Raw genomic sequence first — 19757 nt, forward strand, 5'->3', positions numbered from 1 at the left:
TCCATGACGGAATATTAGATAAATATTTAACTCTATTCACATGACTGACTGTTATTTCAATACAAGCACTCCCCTTTGGCTACATATTTTTTTCTAACTCCAGTAAATTGTGGTCTTTCAAGTGTGGCTTAATTGGAAAGAAATTCGAAGGTTGCCCTGAATGTATCTTCAGATTTTGCAAAGAAGAGACCCTAGAATGCAGTGTATAATTAAGACCTGATATACTTAACACAGTGAAGTTAAATAGCTATATGTGTTAACTGTGACAAAGTTATGCATTTGTCATTGTAAAACTTGAAATTAATACCTTAAAATAAAAGGAAAAATGTTGGTATTGGAAGATAACTAAATTTTTTCTAAGTTCTAATTAAGTTCTTATTGCATAAATGAAATTGTGCGTGATTTACTTTGTATTCCATATTCCCACTGATAAGTCAAGCCTAATAATGCTGTAGTTTTTCATTTTAACACAACACAGGGGTGTTTCTGCAGACTGCTCCTTACCCGAAACCTTGCCTGTGGCTTTTCACTTTCTGCAGATGAGGACAGAGATGTTGTCTTGTCGAGATAACATAGCACGAGAAGTTGTGTAGAAGACAGACGCACTTCACCTTGCCTAACATGTGCCATTTGTTTCTCTCGCAGAGGGAGAGGCCCCAATTGTGATGCAGCCATCCTCAGCCACAGAAACCACTCAGCTGACAGCCGACAGCCACCCTAGCTACCACACCGACACAGGATTTAACTAGATCTCCCTGCCAGGGCCTGTAAATTCAGAGTTTTAACAAGGAAACAAGGGGTCAGTTCAACACTGGAAAGAGAACGTCAAGGGAGAGATGGGGAGAATGAACTTTCACAGACATGTTCTGCCATGGCAGCAACAGACATCAGAATTCATTACAAATTATTTTTTTGCCTCCGATCTCCACTACTCACAATCCTATCCACCTCATGTGAAGTTCTGTAGCATGCACTATTTAATGCAGTTTAGGTAGGTTTTTCATTTTATGTCTTGTCCTAGACGTGTATATATCTATAAATGTGGTTTATTTGCACCACTGTCGATTCACAATTTCATTCAACAGTGCTTTGGAAAATGAAAGTTCTGCATGTCAGCTATTATGCTTTGACATGTCCAAAAAGTAAGTTGAGTAAGTTTTCAATGCATAAAATGTGTCCTTAAATTTTGGAATCAAGAAAGCACAAGGCAGTTTGTGTGTTTCTTCTTGTTAGAAGATGCTGATGATGGTTTGTTCTCTGAAACCGTGGGATTAGCACTCTGCATGTGCTGTGCTTCAAATTTGATTATATTTTGAATGAGAGGAGCACCAAGAGTAGAGTACAATCAGTAAGTTAATGTTTTCATCAGCACAGTACAATCCAACTTTTCCTTCCTCAACATGAAATAATGCATGTTTGACAGTTAACGAGTTTGTTTTCTTGCGGTTTTGTCTTGTGTGGGAAGCATTTCCTGAGATTCTTTTTCAAGTAACATTCCTTACAACAATCAATATCTATGCCATACAGTTTGTGTCTCGAATGCCCTGTGTTATCTCTGCAGCAGTGATTCTAAAGCATTATTTACCCATGGTTAGCTTTTATAATTTAATGTAATTTTGGCTTTAATTTTAGACTGTAAAGCTAAGAATTAAGACCCATTTAATGTACTGCAGTTGTATAGCAGTGCACATTTCAGCATTTTTGCAAGTACTCAACATATGCAGTATTTGTTTTTGAGAAAAAGTGCTGGCCTATAAATCATTTGAAAGTAGAGTATTTTTTTGCCTTTTGGTTGTAATTGAAATTATGCTGCAAATATTTAAAAGGTGGACATACCTAAGAGAATATGGCAGAGTGGACCTAAATTCATCAATGTGAGTTGTTAAGGAACTAAAAGTAAATCCTTTTAAATGCCCTCTTAAATGTTCTAGCACAAATGTACACTTTTTAAAAACATTGTTATAAATCAAGGTACAGATAAAAAAATGTAAAAATTGAAATAAAGAGGAATGTTAGCCTGATTACACAGGTATTCAACCTGGTTTTGTTAGTAAAGCATTAATTTGATATTTGTTACAACCATGTAATACTGTGCACTACACCTTTATAAATCAGAAGTAAATGTACTGTATAATGTACATTTTGATGTGAAAATAAGAATACAAAATAAGCTGACTCAGATTCTGAAAGGGGGCACACCAATCCAATGGGGATATGGAAAAATGTTAATTACACCAGTAACTCAGTAGTAGTTTTTTACAGAACCACCATGTAGCTTGTTGTGTACGTTTATTAAACATCAAGTTTTTCTCATACAGTACATCATTTTTCAGACACATGTTGGTTCCATTTGTGAACTGCAACACTTCTTGCCCAACTTCTAACTGGACTCTAATCCACTCATCAGCAATCTTTTTTTAATCTCTGCTCTGTTTCAGATTTTTTACTTTTTCTCCATTCTGACCTCCGCACAGTATTGTGGGGCTGTGCACAGTTAGACTCACTTATCTAATCGGTTTGTAAATATCCAGTTAATAATTTGGCCCGTTGTTCACATCGCCAACAGCTTGTCTCAAGTAGGGAATTCTGTTCAATTTCAAAATGGTACCAAAGGGGACACAACTCTGAACTGAGTAGCTTTTAGCTTGGGACATGTCCTTTCTGAAAATCATTACGAGTTGTTCGTCCTCCTTAAAAAGCAACTGTGAATAAGTGGAGTGAATACCTATTCGCTAGTTATTCAGATCCATCGAAATGCGTGCCAGTCTACAGTTTATATTATGCTTTCCAATGAAAATAATTAACATTTGAACTATTGTGTTGTGTGTGTGTGTGTGTCATCAGGAAGAATTTGTCTCCCCTTACCTTTTTATGAGTATTTTGGTGGTGAGTGTTTGTGGAGTGAGTGAGCGATTGCTCCAATGTGATATTTCTACTGCTATTTCCACATAGCCACAGCTGTTCGTGCTGTTCTCAAAGTTAATGTTAAAAATTCGTGGAGCTGACATTAGAGTTTTGTTTTTATTTTATTTTTTGTTTTCAGGTGGGAAGAGAGAAAGTTGTCTCCATGGCATTTCATAGCATTTCTGTTGTCGAACCAACTTCTCGTAATAAGGTAAAGGGACCAATTAAAAATAGAGAAACATCAATTCCTTCACCACTTTGGATATTAGGTACATTTTTCTTCCTCGTTGTTCAAAAAGGAGAAGACAATACTATATTAAGAATTAATTTGAAGTCCTCGGGCTGTCAAAACCTGAATGGCTTAAAGTGAGACAAAATGTTAAATGCTTTGAATCCGTTAAGTTTCCTCAGCTCTGTGTTTATATACCGTACTTAATATTTGTTTCTGTTCTTTTTCGTATCGAGGCCAGGAGCAGTGGTGATATATTTACCAGCAGTCATGTTGTGCTATGCAAACCCTTCTTTTCATATGTAAAACATCAGAATCCTTAGTGGATCAATTCCAATCAAATCATATTGGGTTATATTAAAAAAAAAAATGTGATGGAAAAGTTTAAAGAGGATCTGTTGCGGTGTTGAACCAGTACTTGAAAAGCGTGAATACAATGCAAGGGCAGCTACTTTGTGTTGTAGAGTGTACATTATGTTCAGGAATTAGCACGAATTAACTAATAACCAAGATTTAAATCTGGGAATCAAAGAGTAACATCATTCCTGTTTAGCTGACACTTATTAGTAAGGGATATGATCATATTTTTTATTAAACCAGTTTTCTTTGATATGTATAATGGCTTTCCTTGCATCTATGTTACATAAATATTCTGTGGCTGAGCAAATAATAAATTCAGGTTTCCCCAATCTCCTATGTCCACATTACTCTTTGAATTAAATATCTTTCTGTAATTATTTTACTGCCTATCCTTTTAACCTTCTTTTTGTGATTTTAAGTGCAGATCATAAATGGTTACTGTTTTTTCTTACAAAAATTTAGTTAAGTAAGCTTAATGTCTTTAATAAGCAGGAAAGTAAATGGTTTTGAAATGGAAGCATCACTTTAGATATTTGGAGTTTCTCCTACTGTGAGAAATCTGATCATGACCACATGATGCAAATCGTTTTTCATATCCTTTATTTTGACTTAATCATTTGGTCCCAATTACCTATAGAGTACTGGTGCCTTTCTACAGAAGTAATAGGCTGTGTCCAGAAGGGTTTCATTTAAGACCTGATGTAGAACATCACGAGAAGCTGTAAGGTACAGAAGACTATAGTGATGCCTGAGCCTCTTTATGGCTTACCCTAAAACAAGACAACATATACAATTTGAAATAGTTGTAATTAATAATGTTATTGTGGTTTGCTGGAGATTGGGCTCCCTGCATTAATACTTAAATCTCAACAAAATAGTCCTAAATTAAAACTAATAGTAAACATGGAAATGAATGAGGGTTTAATTTTTTAAAGAATAAGGAAATAATATTTCCTTATGCACAAGACAGTAACGGGAGATTTTCTAAAGGGTAACATTAGCAGTGAGATAGACTTTCTACAATCAAGGGCCTTAAAGGGCAAAAACAGAGGATTAATTAAAATAAAAGGGAGAAAAGTCTGGTATTTTAATTATCATGTCTGTATAACATTTGGGCTGTTTTTTTATTTACTTTTGAAACTCGTCTGAGATTTGTGTCATATGTGACATTTTCTCTACAGCCATCCTCTGCTGTAGTATTTTTGTTGTGGTTTAACATGGTATGAAGCAGTCTTGACTTGGATATATATGTATACGAAGATGTTTGTTTTGTAGAAATGTCAAAATACTGTACGTACTGTATGTGGTTTTGCATTGCTTTTGTATTTCTTTTTTTATGTGTTGTATGACCTTTTATGAACTACTTAAGAGGCAGTACTGGTACAAAGGGAGAAGGAACATTCATTTTAAGGTAGCATAGGTGTGTCTATCTAAATTTTGTATTTAAACACTGGTAGCAATGAACCTGAAGGTTATCTGCTGAGGAACAGTGCCACCACAACAGCAAAGGTTTTCTTCCGCTTACCCCTTTCTGCCACTAGACTTTACTGGATTACATTCCAGACTTTTTCTTGTATGTTTTGTTTTTTTTTTTAAATTAAAGCGACAGCCATTTGTATTCAGGAAATTCCTCACAGTCTAATCCTCCAATCCTGCTGGAAGTGTTCTGTTGAAACACTGTCAGCTGTTGAGCTGTGCGTATCAGATCACTGCTCCACTCCTGGAATATGAACACTACTGATTCCTTGCAGCCCATTGCCCTGTGTAGTGATGTGAGCCATGTCCGCTCTTGTTTCCTATCGAAACCTCTTTCACAACTACTGTTCCATGGAAAGTCATTGGACACACCTGTTACACAACCTGCAGTGCGCTGATTTTGTACGTTGTGTTATAAAATGAAGTTCCTGCTCTTAGTTTCCAATGTATTGCAACGGATTGCAAAACCTTTCCATGTTTTGAGCAGTCTTTTATTTTGGATCATGAAAATGCACTGAAAAAATATGCCCATGAACAGTATCTGTTTAGTTTTTTTTAATCCTAAATATAGCACCGTCAGACTTATTAGAAACCATGGAACCAATTGAACAACTAGCTGTTTAACGTATTAAAAATGGAAGAATTGTTTCCTTGTTCTTTAATGGTGAAAGTTTTCCTTTTATTACAAATAGCTGTTGCTGATGCTTTTCTTATTTTTTTAAAAGCGTATGCGTTCTTTTTATTTAGATGGAAAGGTGTACTATGAATTCCATTTCTGGGAACCTTTGAATGTAGAAGGCCACCTTGTGACTTTCTGTAGAAGACTCCCTTTACTTTGGTTCTTTGAGCCTGGTTAACTACTGTTTATTCATTTTAGTCCCCAAATTCAAATTCTTTAGCTTGTAATTTTATCAGTACAATATATAATGTGACTTCCAGGGGTCTGGAGTGTGACCTCTGCAACGATTATCACTGGGTTGACAAGCTGAAGGACCTCCATCTCCTTCACGCTTAGAGTTTCTGATCCTTCTCTGCACATTTCCTAAAGTTGCTAAATTGGTAGCAGCATAGATTGTATGGCCTGCTTTTGGTCACCAAAAGTGAAAAACAACACAAAACAGCATTAAGGCTTTGTCTTAATCTTGCGTTGCTCTTACATTTTATTGCCTTTTATAGCTCATGTTGAAAGAGAACCGTTTTCAAACTTAAAAAAACTACAAAGATAAAAATATTTCAACATTAACTGAAAAAATAGAAGTATACATATAAAGTTACAAGTAAAGGTTTATTCCATGTTGAAAAGACAAGAAAAGCAACGATTCGGCCATTGAACCTCGTTGTGTTTACTTGTTCCTTTGCAGCCTACATATGCTGACGTAGCTACCTACTTGAACTACATATGAAGAATGCACTGAATGAATAGGAATTCTGAATTCAGTTTCAGTCATGTTATGCAAGTTTTACATTATGTTCCATATAGTAGTAGTCTGTACCTTTGTCTTAGTATTTTATCACTCCATGTGCCAGATATCAAGGTACATCTGTTTGTCAAAAGCTAACTTTTTGCAGCTTGACCTGCGTCAGCTGTATGATATGTGTTTGGTTTGTAGATGAGTGAAATGCCTTTGTGTTGAATTGTTATCCACGGGCAAAAGTAAACGTCAGTTGGCATTTACAATGCCAAGCAGCATAAGCTTCCCTACCTTGGGCTATAGCTATAGCAAAACATGCACTACCTTATTTTTACTGTTTATTTTTCTCAAGGATGCTGTTTTCACACTAGCTGTTCTGTTATTGCTGCCATGTTAAATTGTTTCCAGTACAAGTGAAGAAAAAGGCGATAAAGCAACATTTTTTACTTTTGTGTAACCTGCCACTTTGTGTCAACCTGTATGCCAATAACATGTTTTAATGGTTTAATATGAGTTTCTAGTAACTCCCCCTGCTTTTATTGGTGGTGTGGTATCTGTGGTCATTTACTTAGGAATCCTATCCCGAAACCTCATGACATGCTATGGCTTCTTTCTTGAAATGTTGGAAAATGCAAACTGTATGAGTGAATGCATTGTGTATTGGAACTGTATTGGATTACTGAAAAAAGAAATGTTATTTTAGAATCTTTAAAAAATAAAATAGTGGAATAATAGTGATATGGTAATATGATGCATTTTTTCTGTTATGTTTTTAATAAAGGACCATAGTTTAAATCGTATATAGATGTGGCCATTAAAAATGTGTAACACATGACTTAATGGTTAAGGTCTCTTGTACATACACTAAAATAATTATATTAATACAGTTTTATGTTTTAGCATGGTTATTTATGTACTGTATGTCCAAAAGAAAACATGGGCAATTTATCTGATTTGCTGTTGTAAAATAAATGTTTCTGATGCTTAAATGTTGTCTTCTGTGCATTTTTTAGAGAACCTACTTTCCTTTGCTTTTCAGAAGTATTGTACCAACAGCTATTACCCATTCCTGCTGAGTTCCCTTTAGATATTCTATGTGTAACTGTAGACCTTGTTTAAAAGAAATTACACCCTACTCTCAGACATTTTTTTTAACTGGGGAAATAAACTTTTTTTAACAACCGTATGGAAAACATATCAGTTTTCCACCCAGAATAAAACAGTGTCGCATGTGTTGTGTCTTAACTGTTTTGAAAAGTTTAATTCTCAAAGGATCAAAAGTCTGGCACTGCCATTCCCCCTAAAGGCATGAAGGATAGCTTGCTGGGTAACATGAGAAAGAGCACAGCCTCCTACTGTAAATTCTAGTTGCTTCTTATATGGACAGAGAGACAGCCCCCATGATCTGTAATGTAACACTTGCGCTTTAAAAGTTAATCCTGACAGATGGTTTAGTCATGTTAATTGAATCCTGTTCTTCTGAAAATCATCCTGCTGAAGTTCCAACACAGAGCACTTTCCCATTTTCTCCCCTCCGTGAGCTGCTGTGATGTCTCTTCCCATGGAATATAGCTCCTTTCACAGGGACCAGACCATGGACAGCCTGGAGCGACAGCTCATTTGCCCCATATGTCTCGAGGTTTTCACAAAGCCTGTCGTCATACTGCCCTGCCAGCATAACCTGTGCCGAAAGTGCGCCAACGACATCTTCCAGGTAAGGAGCCTTGAGACTTGCGTCTAGCCAAAATCTGGTGCAAATCTCCATTTCTGTTATTGTCTTAAGATGGACATTCTTGAGGATATCTTGGGTTACAAAAAATAAAGAGAACCTTTTGGAAGTGTTCCTTTTTCCTTTGGAAAAGGTAAACGAATCTTTGATTTAAAATGTTCTTGGACAGCAGGGATCACAATGACTGCACTGCCCTTTACTGCAGCTATTTAACTGGCTAGATTCCAGACAGACCATTTTGGTTTCAGTTGTCTTGTTTCATCAAAAGGCACAGATTTGACCCTCTTCATAGCCTTATCAAACAAAAATGTTTAGGGTATAGCATCTGGAGAGGATTGCTAACTACTTTTTTTAAGCAAAGCCTTCAAATTGTCACATTTATGTCAGTTCAAGGCTAATGCAATCAATTTTGGTATTAAGTAACTGTTTTGGTGACTTAAGTCAGAAAGAAACTTTCTGTGCATCTTTTAAATGGGAGACATGTAAAATATCTTGGGTACAGCCTTTTGGGTAAATCTCACTATAATACTGTAACTCCTTTGTTTTTTTTAACTTGATTCCAAACATTGGTGGCGGTTTTATCAGAATCCTCAAGGGCACTGACAAACTCAACCCAGCAGATTTCTTAAGAATGAACAGTGATTCAATACAAACCAAAGAACACAAGTAGAGAACTACATGGAAAACCAAACGCAGGAGGCACTTTTATACACAGTGGGTGGTTGGAGTATGGGCCGTGCCTGCCATGTTGTCGAACCCTGGCTTCTTTTAAGGAACAGCTGGATGAGATCCTTGAATCAGTCAGCTGCCGACTACCAAATAGGCTAGATGGCCAGGCTAACCTCCTTTCTTTTATAACTTTAACTATTGTGTAATTTTAATACAAAACTCGCATTAAAATAAGGAGGGCCATGTTCAACCATGCTCATGAATGGCGTGTTCAGATCACTGTAAATGAAGCTGTCAGTCAGACACAAGCCCCTCTGCCTTAAGGAAAGTGGTATCAGAGCAACTTGAAACTAACCTACAATCCTGGAAAAAACAATGTCATGTTAACATTTGGATTTGGGGGATTAGGGATGCGGGGTGTCTGCATTTCAGTCTCCAATATGAACGATGGCGAGTGTAGAGCAAGAGAAGCATAATTAAACGAACCAAAACTGTGCGATCGTCCAGAAGTGGAGCACTCTTGAATCATATTCTGGGGGAAATAAAATAGTGTTGTGCACACTGGTAAATAACAGAATTGTAATAATTCCAGGTCCCCTTCTGTTTGTTTCTTAGGGTCTGGGTAATATTGCAGCGGTGGTTGTTATTGTAGGGACGCCAAGGCAGCTGACTCTCTTACCACACTGACTATTTCAGGCATTCTTTTCCCTCTGAGAGGAGAAACACCTGTGATCGAGCTTCTCCTATAACCATCCACGGGGCACTGCTGTCCGCTCACTTGTTTACAAAATAATGTACCCAAATTTAAAAATGCCAGTTGGATCGGTCATTCTAACTTTAAATTCCCTTCGAGTCACCACTTGCTGCAGGGCAAATTATGAAACGTATTTGACTTTAGTAAACAGTGATGAGTTAAAATGCAAAAGCTTAGATTTTAATTCCTACTTTTCCCACAGGATGTCACATCAAACTCCCGTATTTCTGAAGTAATTTGCATTCAAAGCTCCTAGTGGTAACATTTATTTTATAAAACCGACTCGGGATGCTCAACAGTTATTAGATGGATGTGAAACAAAAAAAATATTTTCTTCTCAAGTTACCCAAGTCTGTCGAGCATGAATGGCGCATTCATTACTGCAAACAATAAAAAAAAAACGTTTTAAGTAATACGAATTGATATGCCATTATGATATTTATCTAAATATTTTATTAGTAATTGAATTCTAAAATAATAGGAATGGAATAACAGGACACTGTACTTTTTGTAAATATCATCCTTTGGTAGGAAATGAACTGGATTACATGTAAAAGGGTAGCCATCTCTGTTTCAGGCGCGGGGCACGACAGTGGGTGCTGGGGGCAGGTTTAGATGCCCCTCCTGTCGTCACGAGGTGGTTCTGGACAGACACGGGGTCTACGGCCTCCAGCGCAACCTGCTGGTGGAAAACATCATCGACATCTACAAGCAGGAGTCCGCCAGGTATGGTTCCTGGCAATCAGGCTGACTCGGGTTTCACAACACAGGCTTCCTGGGATAAGAGCACTGGCACACGAGAGACGAGATCATCCTTTTGTAGCTCTGTGATGCTTTGTAATGATCAGCTGTTAAGCCGGTGCACAGTCTCCATCTCTGTCACTTGTAAATGGTATGACGGATACCTTTTCCACATTCTGTCACTGTAAGCACTGATCATATCATTTCTGGCTCCTGGTATTTGGAACTTTGAGCTATATCATAGTAAATGCTGTGTGAACTTTGGATTTTGTATTATTTCATAGTTGCCATTTAGATCCACTTTTAACCCTGTAAGGTGAAGCTGCCCTCAGACTCTACAGCAGTGTTGTGTAATAAAGGGGAATTCACTGGGATTGATCACAGCTGCTATTTTTAGGTTATGAGCACAGAATCATCAGATGTTGTAGTCCACTGTTATCTTTGCTTTGTTTGTTTGCTTTGTTTTAAAATGCAATTCTAAAGAAAAAAAGTCCATCTGTGTCTCATTGATTTTTTCTCTGTGCGGCAGAAGAAATGCCAGCCTAGTGTAACATTACAAAATACCAAGAAGTTTGGTTTTGTGCCAGCTTTGAAACAAGTTGCTCTTAAAACAAAATAGGCCTCCATCGGAAATTTATTCTGACGGTTTTTTTTTGTATATAAATTAACCTGTATATACATTAATATATGTTTTCTCTTCCACAACAAAATGTGGTCTAGCTCCAGACCCCTGCCCAAGGCCACAGGTCACCCTACCTGTGTGGAGCACGAAGAAGAAAAGGTCAACATCTACTGCATATCCTGCCAGGTGCCCACCTGCTCTCTGTGTAAGGTGTTCGGCTCCCACAAAGACTGCCAGGTCGCTCCCCTGCCCGATGTCTACAAACACCAGAAGGTGCGACAACAAGGGGCAGGAACTTTTACCATAACACAGGGCCAAATTGTGAAGGTAGTGGGGTAGTTTACTGTACAAATCAGGTTGAAGAATATATAAAACACAAAACCTCAGGATCACTGAGCTGCATGTTTTTGATTTGGTAATTTGAAGTGTTATTTTTTAATTAACCTCATAAATGTGTTTTTGTAGACTAACATATACTGTGTGTTATATAGACTGATTTTTATAAATAGCAGAAACAGTTTGCAGAGTGGAGGCAGTAGTTGAAGTTTTGTATGTGTGTGGGGGGGCATATTCTCTCCGCACTTCCAGTTTTTAATGATATTCGTAAGCAAAACACGTCTCCAAGGCTGCCAATGACTGTCATCAATCTCTCTTTTCCGCAGTCCGAGCTCAGTGATGGTATTGGATGTCTGGTCGCAGCCAATGACCGTGTGCAGGCATTCATTAGTGAGCTGGAAGACACCTGCAAGAACCTGGAGGTGTGTTGAATCCATCATCCGAAACTATCAGCTAGCTTGACTCATAGCCTTACAGAACTCATGGACCAAGCAGATGGATGAAAATGGATTCTTATAAAACCAACATGTTTTACACAATAGAACTTGTTCATATTGCAAGAACATCACTCCCTTGCAGAAGCAGCACCACTGCCCCTACTGATTTTAATAAGACGGTCCGGAAAAATGTGGTTACATTGTTCGTGAAAACAGTCTTAATAGCTCTACCGAAGGACGTAAACGTACTGTACACACACAAGCAAAACTCCCAAAACACCACAAGCTCACTCCTTGTGCACATGTGTGAACACAGGACAACTGCAAAAGCCAGAAGCAGACGCTGTGCGAGAAGTTTGATCGCATGTACGCCATCCTGGAGGAGCGCAAGAAGATCATGCTGCAGAGGATCACCTACGAGCAGGAGGAGAAGACCAGCCACACCCGCTCCCTGATCAGGAAGTATGGTGAGCACATAGATGCCAACTCCAAGCTGGTGGAGACCGCGCTGCAGTCCATGGAGGAACCCCAGATGGCCGCCTTTCTGCAGGTAAACCTCTGGCCCTCCAGGGTTGATACTGGGGACAGTGGGACATCAGCTGCTTGACACTGAAAGGATTTTAGGAGAGAAGCAGACCGAACTACACATAAGGCTTCTGATTTTATTTCTTACTTTATTATTTTCTTACTTTATTCATCTAAATACCTCATGCCAAACTATCGCGGCTGTTTGTGATCTGTACAAATTGCGAATTAATTATTCATTGTCCTCTGGTATTTGGATCTTGTCTACAGACTTTGAAACTTTCAGATGCTGCGTTTATAATGTTCAGACACCATGCTGATGAATACTGAAATCATTTTAATCAGCAGCTCTTTTGTTCCACAAGTAAAATAACCAAAGCACAAATCTTAAATGAATCTACCAGAGGATAAATACAGATAGGAAGAAGTGGGAAATCTGTCTGTGAGTTCTCAGAGATCATACAGTACTTATTGCACATTGTAGTGTGTCTGTTCATTGTGTCTGTTCTTTTCCAGAGTGCAAGAAATCTGATTGAAAAGTAAGTACCAAGTATCCATTTTATCTTCTTGTCAAAGTATATCTTGTACAATCCTCTGCTTCTGCTGTGAACGTCATATAACCCCTGTAAACCAATTTCCTTCAGAATCACAGAAGCAACAAACGGCTCAACAGTGGAGACTCTGGACCCCGGCTATGAGAACATGGATCACTATAAGGTGGATTTCAATGCAGAGGAGAGGGTACTCTACCAGCTGGATTTTGTAAAAGGTAAATAAGAGCACACGGATGCTTAACCAATGTGCAGATCTCTGAAGAATACACATAGTTCATGTAGTATTAGAGCATGTTGTCAGGGCACACTCACATTGACCGGGCAGTCAGGAATGACCAGTATATGCTCTGACTGAGCAGGTACAATTCTAATACTAAGCCATGATGGACTCAACCTTCTGAGCTATTAGCAGCTGCTTGTTTGAGAAGCAGAGCTGAGAAATAATTTTTTCACTAGTTCTTCAGAAAGAAGAGAGCTTGTTACTGGAAAACAAGAAAGGATTTTTAGCAAGTTTAGAAGACTTAGAAAAGTACCCGTTTATTTTCATCTGGCCTGCCTTGGCATTCCCCTGCCGCCATTGATGGAGTCGTGTTTGTAGCTGAAGAGGAGCTGGAGGGGGTGGGTGAAGAGGAGCAGGAGCAGTGTGCTGGCGATGATGCAGAGGACTTGGGGCAGAAGAGCGCCGACCAGGGGGACACGGAGGACACCAAGGGACAGGCCGAAGACGTCAGAGACTCCATGAAGGCGGACATTTGTGACGCTGAGGGAGGCAGCGCGCAGCAGGTACACCCCACACATTGAAATACAGAACTTGAGAATATTTCTCACTTACCACTTGTCTTATTTCTGCAATAATATAGCTGTTACACCTGCAGCAAAGCATAGTTTGAGTAAAACTACATGCTGTCCTCGCTCGTTTATTGTTTCTTTTATTAAAAGTGCTTTCTCTGTTGTTTTCTGTATTTGAAATACCTGAAAACAGATCATAGTTCAAAGATGCACTGTTGTCTTGAGAGTGTATATGCAAGTTTGATTGTGTGAATTGAGTACAGGAGTACTAGGCAGGATGCAGGTCTGTGCCAATCTTATTAATGTCTCTCTTTCACAAGGATGACCAAGAACTATCACACGAAGAGCATGATGCAAATGACTTGGAGATACAGGGTCTCCTGGCAGAGGCCAGTGAGGATACCAAGCTCTATCCTGACTGGTATAAATCCAATGCCTGGCAGGTAGTTAGCCCCACCTTGGGCCTGTCCAGTGAACCCCTGGACAACTCAAACACAAGCTCTCAGCCAAGGGGGGACCCTAAGCAGCTGTGGATGGCCAGCAGTTTCATCCCAGTAGGTGCAGATGACACAACTGGGCCTGTGCAGAAAGAAGGGCTGGAAAGCACTCAGGACTTTGTGGCCCTGGGTGCTGAGATGACTGGGGCTAGTGAAACACCTGCAATTCAGCCCAGCACAGCTACCACAGCTACACAGGTCAGTCCAGACAGCCCAGGAACACCCAGGCCAAGTCTAAACACCCACATCCTCCATTTTCACCCAGCCAGTCACGCCCTGCATCATGGCCTTCAGACATGTCCATTGAGTCAGTAGAGAAGGACCTCGACAGAAGTCATGAGCATCTTATGTTACAGAAAAATATGAGAAACTAAATCAACCAGACGTGATATTTGATCTTGTCTTACTTTTTATTTACCAAATTCCATTTGGCCAGATCAGCAAGAGTGGTGACAGCTGTTGCAGTTCACCAACCCCCTCTGTAAAGGAAATTAAATAGAGATGGACTGCGCATGTTAAAGACAAAATTCTCAAAAGATTACAGAGAAATAAAAGAATGAAGAAATTATTCTTAGATGTATTACAATATGTACGATTTGTCTTCCTCAGTGAAATATGTTGTGCTCATGTAAAGCCTGTAAAGGATGCTAAGACATTGCCTGACGGTCCTTCTCTGCAGGTGATCTGTGCCTGTTTCATATAGTCTTCATTTCAGTCTGCTTGTCATTCCTCACTAGGCTTTTGTCCTGTTCCTTTCCATTCTGGCCATGGTGATCATCCTGCAACGTGTCTGGAATCACATTGAATGTGCGGCTTGCTCTTAACAAAGCAGGAAGGAGCTTTACTGCACCAAGGTATCAGGCCTAACCCCTTCGAGTGCTTATGTGGTACAGTTTACATGATTCTTTCAAGATGGGATGACAAGTCTTGCTGTTTGATTCTGCAGTCATTTTCATGAAAATCACTCCCATATTACATATACCATATGTGTGTATCATCAAGCAATGCCTTTGCCTTAGTATAATTTAATGGTTCCATATAGGGAAACTGCTGTGGAAGAGGTGCGTTGGTTATGATTACATTAGTGTAGTTGTTCTTCTCTGTTTAGACGTCTGTATGTTGGAGGTTTTCTGACCTGGGCAGAAACAAACTCAGGTAGCATTGACACAGCTCACATGCCTTGAAAGGCTTTCCTCGACTACGTGCTTTGGCACTGCATATCATGGCAATGGCAGCTTTCGGTTCTACTCTTGTTGTTAGAAAAAAGTCACATTTGTGTGACGGGGATGTGTAGATGAGCTAAGCCAAGTCTGCCGTTTGCACAGGAAGACTCTTACGGCCATTAGAATTCAGCGGCAGCTCTTCAGAAAGAGGAGCGTGCTGGACGCGATTGTGAGAAGATGCTGTGATCTCCGCATGGGCTGGCGGAGAAGTGAGGGACAGTCAGAGAGGGAGTCAGGGCAGTGTTCACGCCTTTCCTTTTGAATGTCTCTTCCCTCCCTCCTTTTCTAGGGTCTTGTCCCTGCAGTGGGTGCCCAGGATGGGAGAGTTACAGAGCAGAGCAATGAGCCACCCTCTGAGCCCAGTCCTATTGCCACCTTGTGGCTCGGCATGTAGAAGGAAAAGGCAGGCCAGGTGCAAGGTGGGTGCCAGTTCATCACCATAGAGGCCCAAGATCCATCTGCCATCACAGCCCCACTGAACTAGCAGGCAAGAGGGCTGTCGCAGCTCATTGTTCTCTGGCAGTGAGTCAGACAGCAGTGGGCCTGGCCAGTTGCAGAGGTGGTGCATCAAAGTTAGTTCGTCTTAGTTTAGGTTACACAGACTAGATTAAATAAGATGAAGAAAACAGTGAAATTGAGCAGAATGGGTTCTTATTTTATATTTATGGTAGATGTGTGTTTGGGAGTTCCAGGGAATGGACGAAACGTCAGATGACTTGTGTTTTTGAGATCAGAGACTTTGCTGCTGTTACAGTGGCAGGAACAAGTTTGGCATGTGGCTTGTGAAGAATCATAAATCAGGATGTTGTGCACAAGCTGTAAATATATTTGTAGTCTCAGTTTAATCAGCAGAATTGTGGATTCCGGGAAAGAGAGATTTTGCTGAGAGACTTACAGAATCATCACCAAGTTTTGTGTTTTGAATGATGAGGGTGTTATAGTGGATGACATCTTTTTGTAACTGATAGACTATTTCTACTTATATAGTGGATTCCAAGTGACAGAGATAATGTTAAGACAAGAGCAAGCGATATTAATATTCAGGGACAGACAACAGCTATGCAGTGCTATTATCTCATCTGGACTCAAGCAATTGTCAAAACTTTTCAAAGTCTCAGATAATGTTAACATGCTCATTGCATGAAAGACTCGCTTTGCATTGCATTGTTGCTGTGTGAACGATCGCAGCCTATGCCACCATTGTTTACTACTACGAGTTTCCCAAAACCTTTTTTTATTATTTCTCCAGAATGACCATGAAAGGCCGGCCCAAATTCCTAACAGCGAGGATCAGACAAGTCAAAGCACAGCACCTATCAATGAGCCTGTACGACACCTCTTTTCCTTTTCCTGGTTAAACGCACTTTCAAAAAAGAACAAATAAAGTATTAAAGGGACTCTTTGTTTTTGCTCTCTGGGCAGAGAACAATTGAAAATGTACTGATGAAAGAAAAACCAAGGAGAGAGATGTGGCTGTAGCTGAGTTGATGTGGGTTTATTGAGGAAAAACGTGAAGTTGTAAAATGGTACTATCAACACAGAAGAGAATCAAGCACATTTTGGTTAACTTATGTGACTTGTGAATGAAAGAAAAAAAGCAGAATGTGGAATATTGTGTAGGATGAAGTGGTTTTGTTGATTTCATGTCTTAAAATTAACATGCACTTTTGATTATTTGTATCTTGATTGCATTAAACATTCTTTTTTTAGCTGTAGCGATATATTTATATATATCAGTGGTCTTTTAAACTCATTAATTAAATGTTTTACTATCTGAGCTCCAGCATAATTAATGCCTGCTTTGAGCTCTAGTTTATTTTAGCTACAAAGCTGTTACCAGCACATTCATGTTTATTTCTGCTACATTCATGTCTGAAGGTGTTCCATTGAATTAGATTAAAATAGAAATTGTTATAGAATTTTGCAGTAAATTTGCAATTGACAGGAAAAAGAAAACTGCAAATAAAGAAAAAATAGACTTTTGTGTCATAGTGTTTTGGATTTCATTATGTAAGTTTAATTTTGATTTTGTATTTATTTGTTAGTAAGTACACAGATGTGAATAGTGTGCAATTATCATATCTACATGTTGGTCCAAAAGGAGATAACAACTAAGAACAGTCATGTAAGACAAATTTGTAGTGTTGACATTTTATTTTCTTTCTTAATCTTAGTGCCTAGATTTGAAACTGATACTAATATAGCTTGCTCAACTTTTTCACAATACATTCAGTTTTAACAATCTGTTTTTGCCATAAACACTCTGTATCAAAATATTTGATTTGAACTTGTGATTTCAAAAACTGGAATCATAACAGCAACTATTAATCCCAAAGAAGTATAATATTATAATATTCATACAATTCACAGTTGCATTTTTAATGTCTACATTTTTAAAATCATATATTAAATACTGCACTTCAAGATTTCTTTTTACATTCAGCAGGGAGAATAGAGCTGGTATATTAAACAAGTATCTTGTTATATGACCCCATTAAAATCTGACTGTTGTAAATTATGAATAGCAATTATTCCAACCATTATTTTCCTATGGCTTGCATTAGTTTTTTGTTACTCATAGCTTTCTGGGCCATCTTTTCAGCTTTAGCCATTTCTAGGAACTCTCGGAGCAGATGGAAAGTTAGATCGAGGGAGTTGGGTTTGCCTTTGGCGTCAAGCCTCTTCGACCGCACTTCGTCCTGCTCGTCCCTGATCTCCTCTGAGCTCGTCTTTGGGCCCCCCGCGGCGCACATGCGAGATAGCCCCCTCTTCGTCAGTGGGGCGTCCTCTTCCAGTGCCAGCTCATCGTCTGCATCGGGGATCAGGTCTTCGTTTTCGGTCGGCAGCTCTGGACGCGGTGGCTTCGCCCAGAGCTCGTAGCCTGTGCTGGGGACTCTTCGGCTCTGTTGCTTGGGGACATCAGCGGGGTGGCATTCGCTCGACGATGGCAGGATTAAGACTAGCAAAGAGGAAACCAGGAGAAGCAACTTGCTCATGGCTCTTCCCGACCTGGAGTGGAAGGAGCTCAGTTGAGGGAGGTTGAAGGAACATTTCTAGTCTAGATATTCAGTTGAGCTTGTGTGGGTGGCAAGAAACTAATTTCAAATGATCCCAAACCACAAGAATGGTTTAAGTTCAGTCCTGCTCAGAAACAGTTTTTTGTGATTTTAACCACCCCAAGATATTTGCCCCTTTGAAACATCACCTAGTACTGTTAACTAAGCAAATCTAAAAAGGAAATGATACTTACTGCTTCTGTCTGTTGAAAATTCACCTCCTTTACCCACTGAAGAGCCAAACTATAGTGTTCTTGTTCAGTGCTGCAGAAAGGGGAAAGTCAGACCTGCTTTTATAGCCCACAGCAGACACACAGTATTCCATTGGGCCCAGTAGGGTGGTAGTTTGTGTGTTGGAGCAGAAACATATCTGTTGTTATTTTTTCAACTGCGTTCCAATTTGAACAAAGAAGTGACCTGAGACTGGGGATCAGCAAATAACGTTGATGTTTCTGACGTAGAGGAAATGAAATTTGTGAATCAGTGAGCTGTGAAAGTCTTCATTAAAATATATCAAGTCACCCAGCGTCTGTCCTTAAGCAAAGCAGAATATGCTGGTTTTGACTTGCAAGAAATATTTATATTTAATATTAAATAGTTTCATCATCATTATTGTTGTTATTAACAGAAACAGTTAGTTAGCATGTTAGTAAAAGCAACCATATTTCAATGGAAATCAATTGTGGAATTGTGCTCAACTCAGTGTGACAGAATAATAGCACATCAGTATTGATTAGCTCTTTGTACAGTATCTAACAAAAATTCATTCATTGTTTGGAAAATAATCACTGTACTAAATTACTCTTTAGTACAGCATAATTTTATATTTTCCTTAATTAGCTGTCATCTTTCAAGGTAATATTTATATATTTTTTATTTACAATAGTGACATCTCTTCGTAAAGCTGTGGTAAAATGTCTCACAGTAGCTCTCAAATTTGCGTGCAACTTGAATATGACTGTTAGATGCAAACTACAATTCTGAAGTGTAAAAAAGGTGATTAAAAAGTGCTGAACCTATCTGGGTGTAGGACAATATAAAGGACTACATGCTGCAGTTGATATTTTTTTCTCTATGGGTAGAATATTATGGCCTCAGTAGGGATGCAGGATCTTCAAAATCTTTGGACATCTTTGGACATCTGTTAGGATGTGCAACAGCGTATCATACATACTGTACGGATGAATGTGGGTCTATGATATGTTGTAGAAATATGTGGCTTTAGGAGTATGGTTTGCCATTTTTTTGGCTGTGTGGGTGGGGCTGCTCAGGATAAAATTCTTTAGTGCATGTGGGTGCAAGGATATTGCAGTCTTAGGCCACCACTGCCCTGGAAACTCATGAAATACCACTGCATATTTTAATATGAAGATCTCAGAACTTATAATCAGAAAGATTCAAAATATTTTAAGAGCTATCAGGCAACATGCACCCAATCTGCTAA

The 19757-nt window shown here is 39.0% G+C and overlaps 3 protein-coding genes across 11 annotated transcripts in view; 2 read left to right on the forward strand and 1 right to left on the reverse strand.

Moving 5' to 3' along the window:
* Nucleotides 1–7370, forward strand: part of dnajc5aa (DnaJ (Hsp40) homolog, subfamily C, member 5aa) — a 30695-nt gene extending 23325 nt beyond the window's left edge. For both annotated transcript variants that reach the window (XM_015364988.2, XM_069179615.1), the window contains one exon: nucleotides 646–7370. In XM_015364988.2, the coding sequence (XP_015220474.1) occupies nucleotides 646–749 (104 nt within the window). In that variant the 3' untranslated portion in view covers nucleotides 750–7370. The remainder of the gene's footprint in view (nucleotides 1–645) is intronic.
* A 449-nt stretch (nucleotides 7371–7819) lies between these two features.
* Nucleotides 7820–17241, forward strand: trim101 (tripartite motif containing 101). Of its 8 annotated transcripts, none has more exons than XM_015364750.2 (11): nucleotides 7820–8095; nucleotides 10096–10259; nucleotides 10995–11169; nucleotides 11559–11654; nucleotides 11986–12219; nucleotides 12711–12733; nucleotides 12839–12963; nucleotides 13347–13531; nucleotides 13858–14232; nucleotides 14772–14888; nucleotides 16507–16593. In XM_015364750.2, exons 1-10 carry the CDS (start codon nucleotides 7931–7933, stop codon nucleotides 14856–14858), a joined length of 1629 nt encoding a protein of 542 aa, XP_015220236.1. In that variant the 5' UTR covers nucleotides 7820–7930; the 3' UTR covers nucleotides 14859–14888; nucleotides 16507–16593. The 8 variants fall into 8 exon arrangements, with proteins under 8 accessions (XP_015220236.1, XP_015220234.1, XP_015220235.1 ...); XM_015364748.2 differs by lacking the exon at nucleotides 14772–14888 and adding an exon at nucleotides 15547–15676 and having other exon boundaries at nucleotides 7821–8095; nucleotides 16507–16595; XM_015364749.2 differs by lacking the exon at nucleotides 16507–16593 and adding an exon at nucleotides 15547–15635 and having other exon boundaries at nucleotides 7821–8095.
* A 5-nt stretch (nucleotides 17242–17246) lies between these two features.
* LOC102698714 (corticoliberin-like) lies at nucleotides 17247–19100 on the reverse strand. The gene is made up of 2 exons (XM_015364755.2): nucleotides 18508–19100; nucleotides 17247–18266 (listed from the first exon to the last, which is right to left on the reverse strand). Exon 2 carries the CDS (start codon nucleotides 18251–18253, stop codon nucleotides 17798–17800), a length of 456 nt encoding a protein of 151 aa, XP_015220241.1. The 5' UTR covers nucleotides 18254–18266; nucleotides 18508–19100; the 3' UTR covers nucleotides 17247–17797.
* Between the last annotated feature and the right edge of the window lie 657 nt (nucleotides 19101–19757).

This window comes from Lepisosteus oculatus, chromosome 16 (genome assembly GCF_040954835.1).
Source record: "Lepisosteus oculatus isolate fLepOcu1 chromosome 16, fLepOcu1.hap2, whole genome shotgun sequence".
NCBI lineage: Eukaryota > Metazoa > Chordata > Actinopteri > Semionotiformes > Lepisosteidae > Lepisosteus > Lepisosteus oculatus.

Coding starts and splice junctions, on each gene's coding strand:
- trim101 (XM_015364746.2), top strand. CDS start 7,931: ATGTCTCTTCCCATGGAATATAGCTCCTTTCACAGGGACCAGACCATG. Junction 8,096..10,095: donor GCGCCAACGACATCTTCCAG/GTAAGGAGCCTT, acceptor GTAAAAGGGTAG/CCATCTCTGTTTCAGGCGCG. Junction 12,220..12,710: donor AGATGGCCGCCTTTCTGCAG/GTAAACCTCTGG, acceptor GTTCTTTTCCAG/AGTGCAAGAAATCTGATTGA.
- LOC102698714 (XM_015364755.2), bottom strand. CDS start 18,253: ATGAGCAAGTTGCTTCTCCTGGTTTCCTCTTTGCTAGTCTTAATCCTG.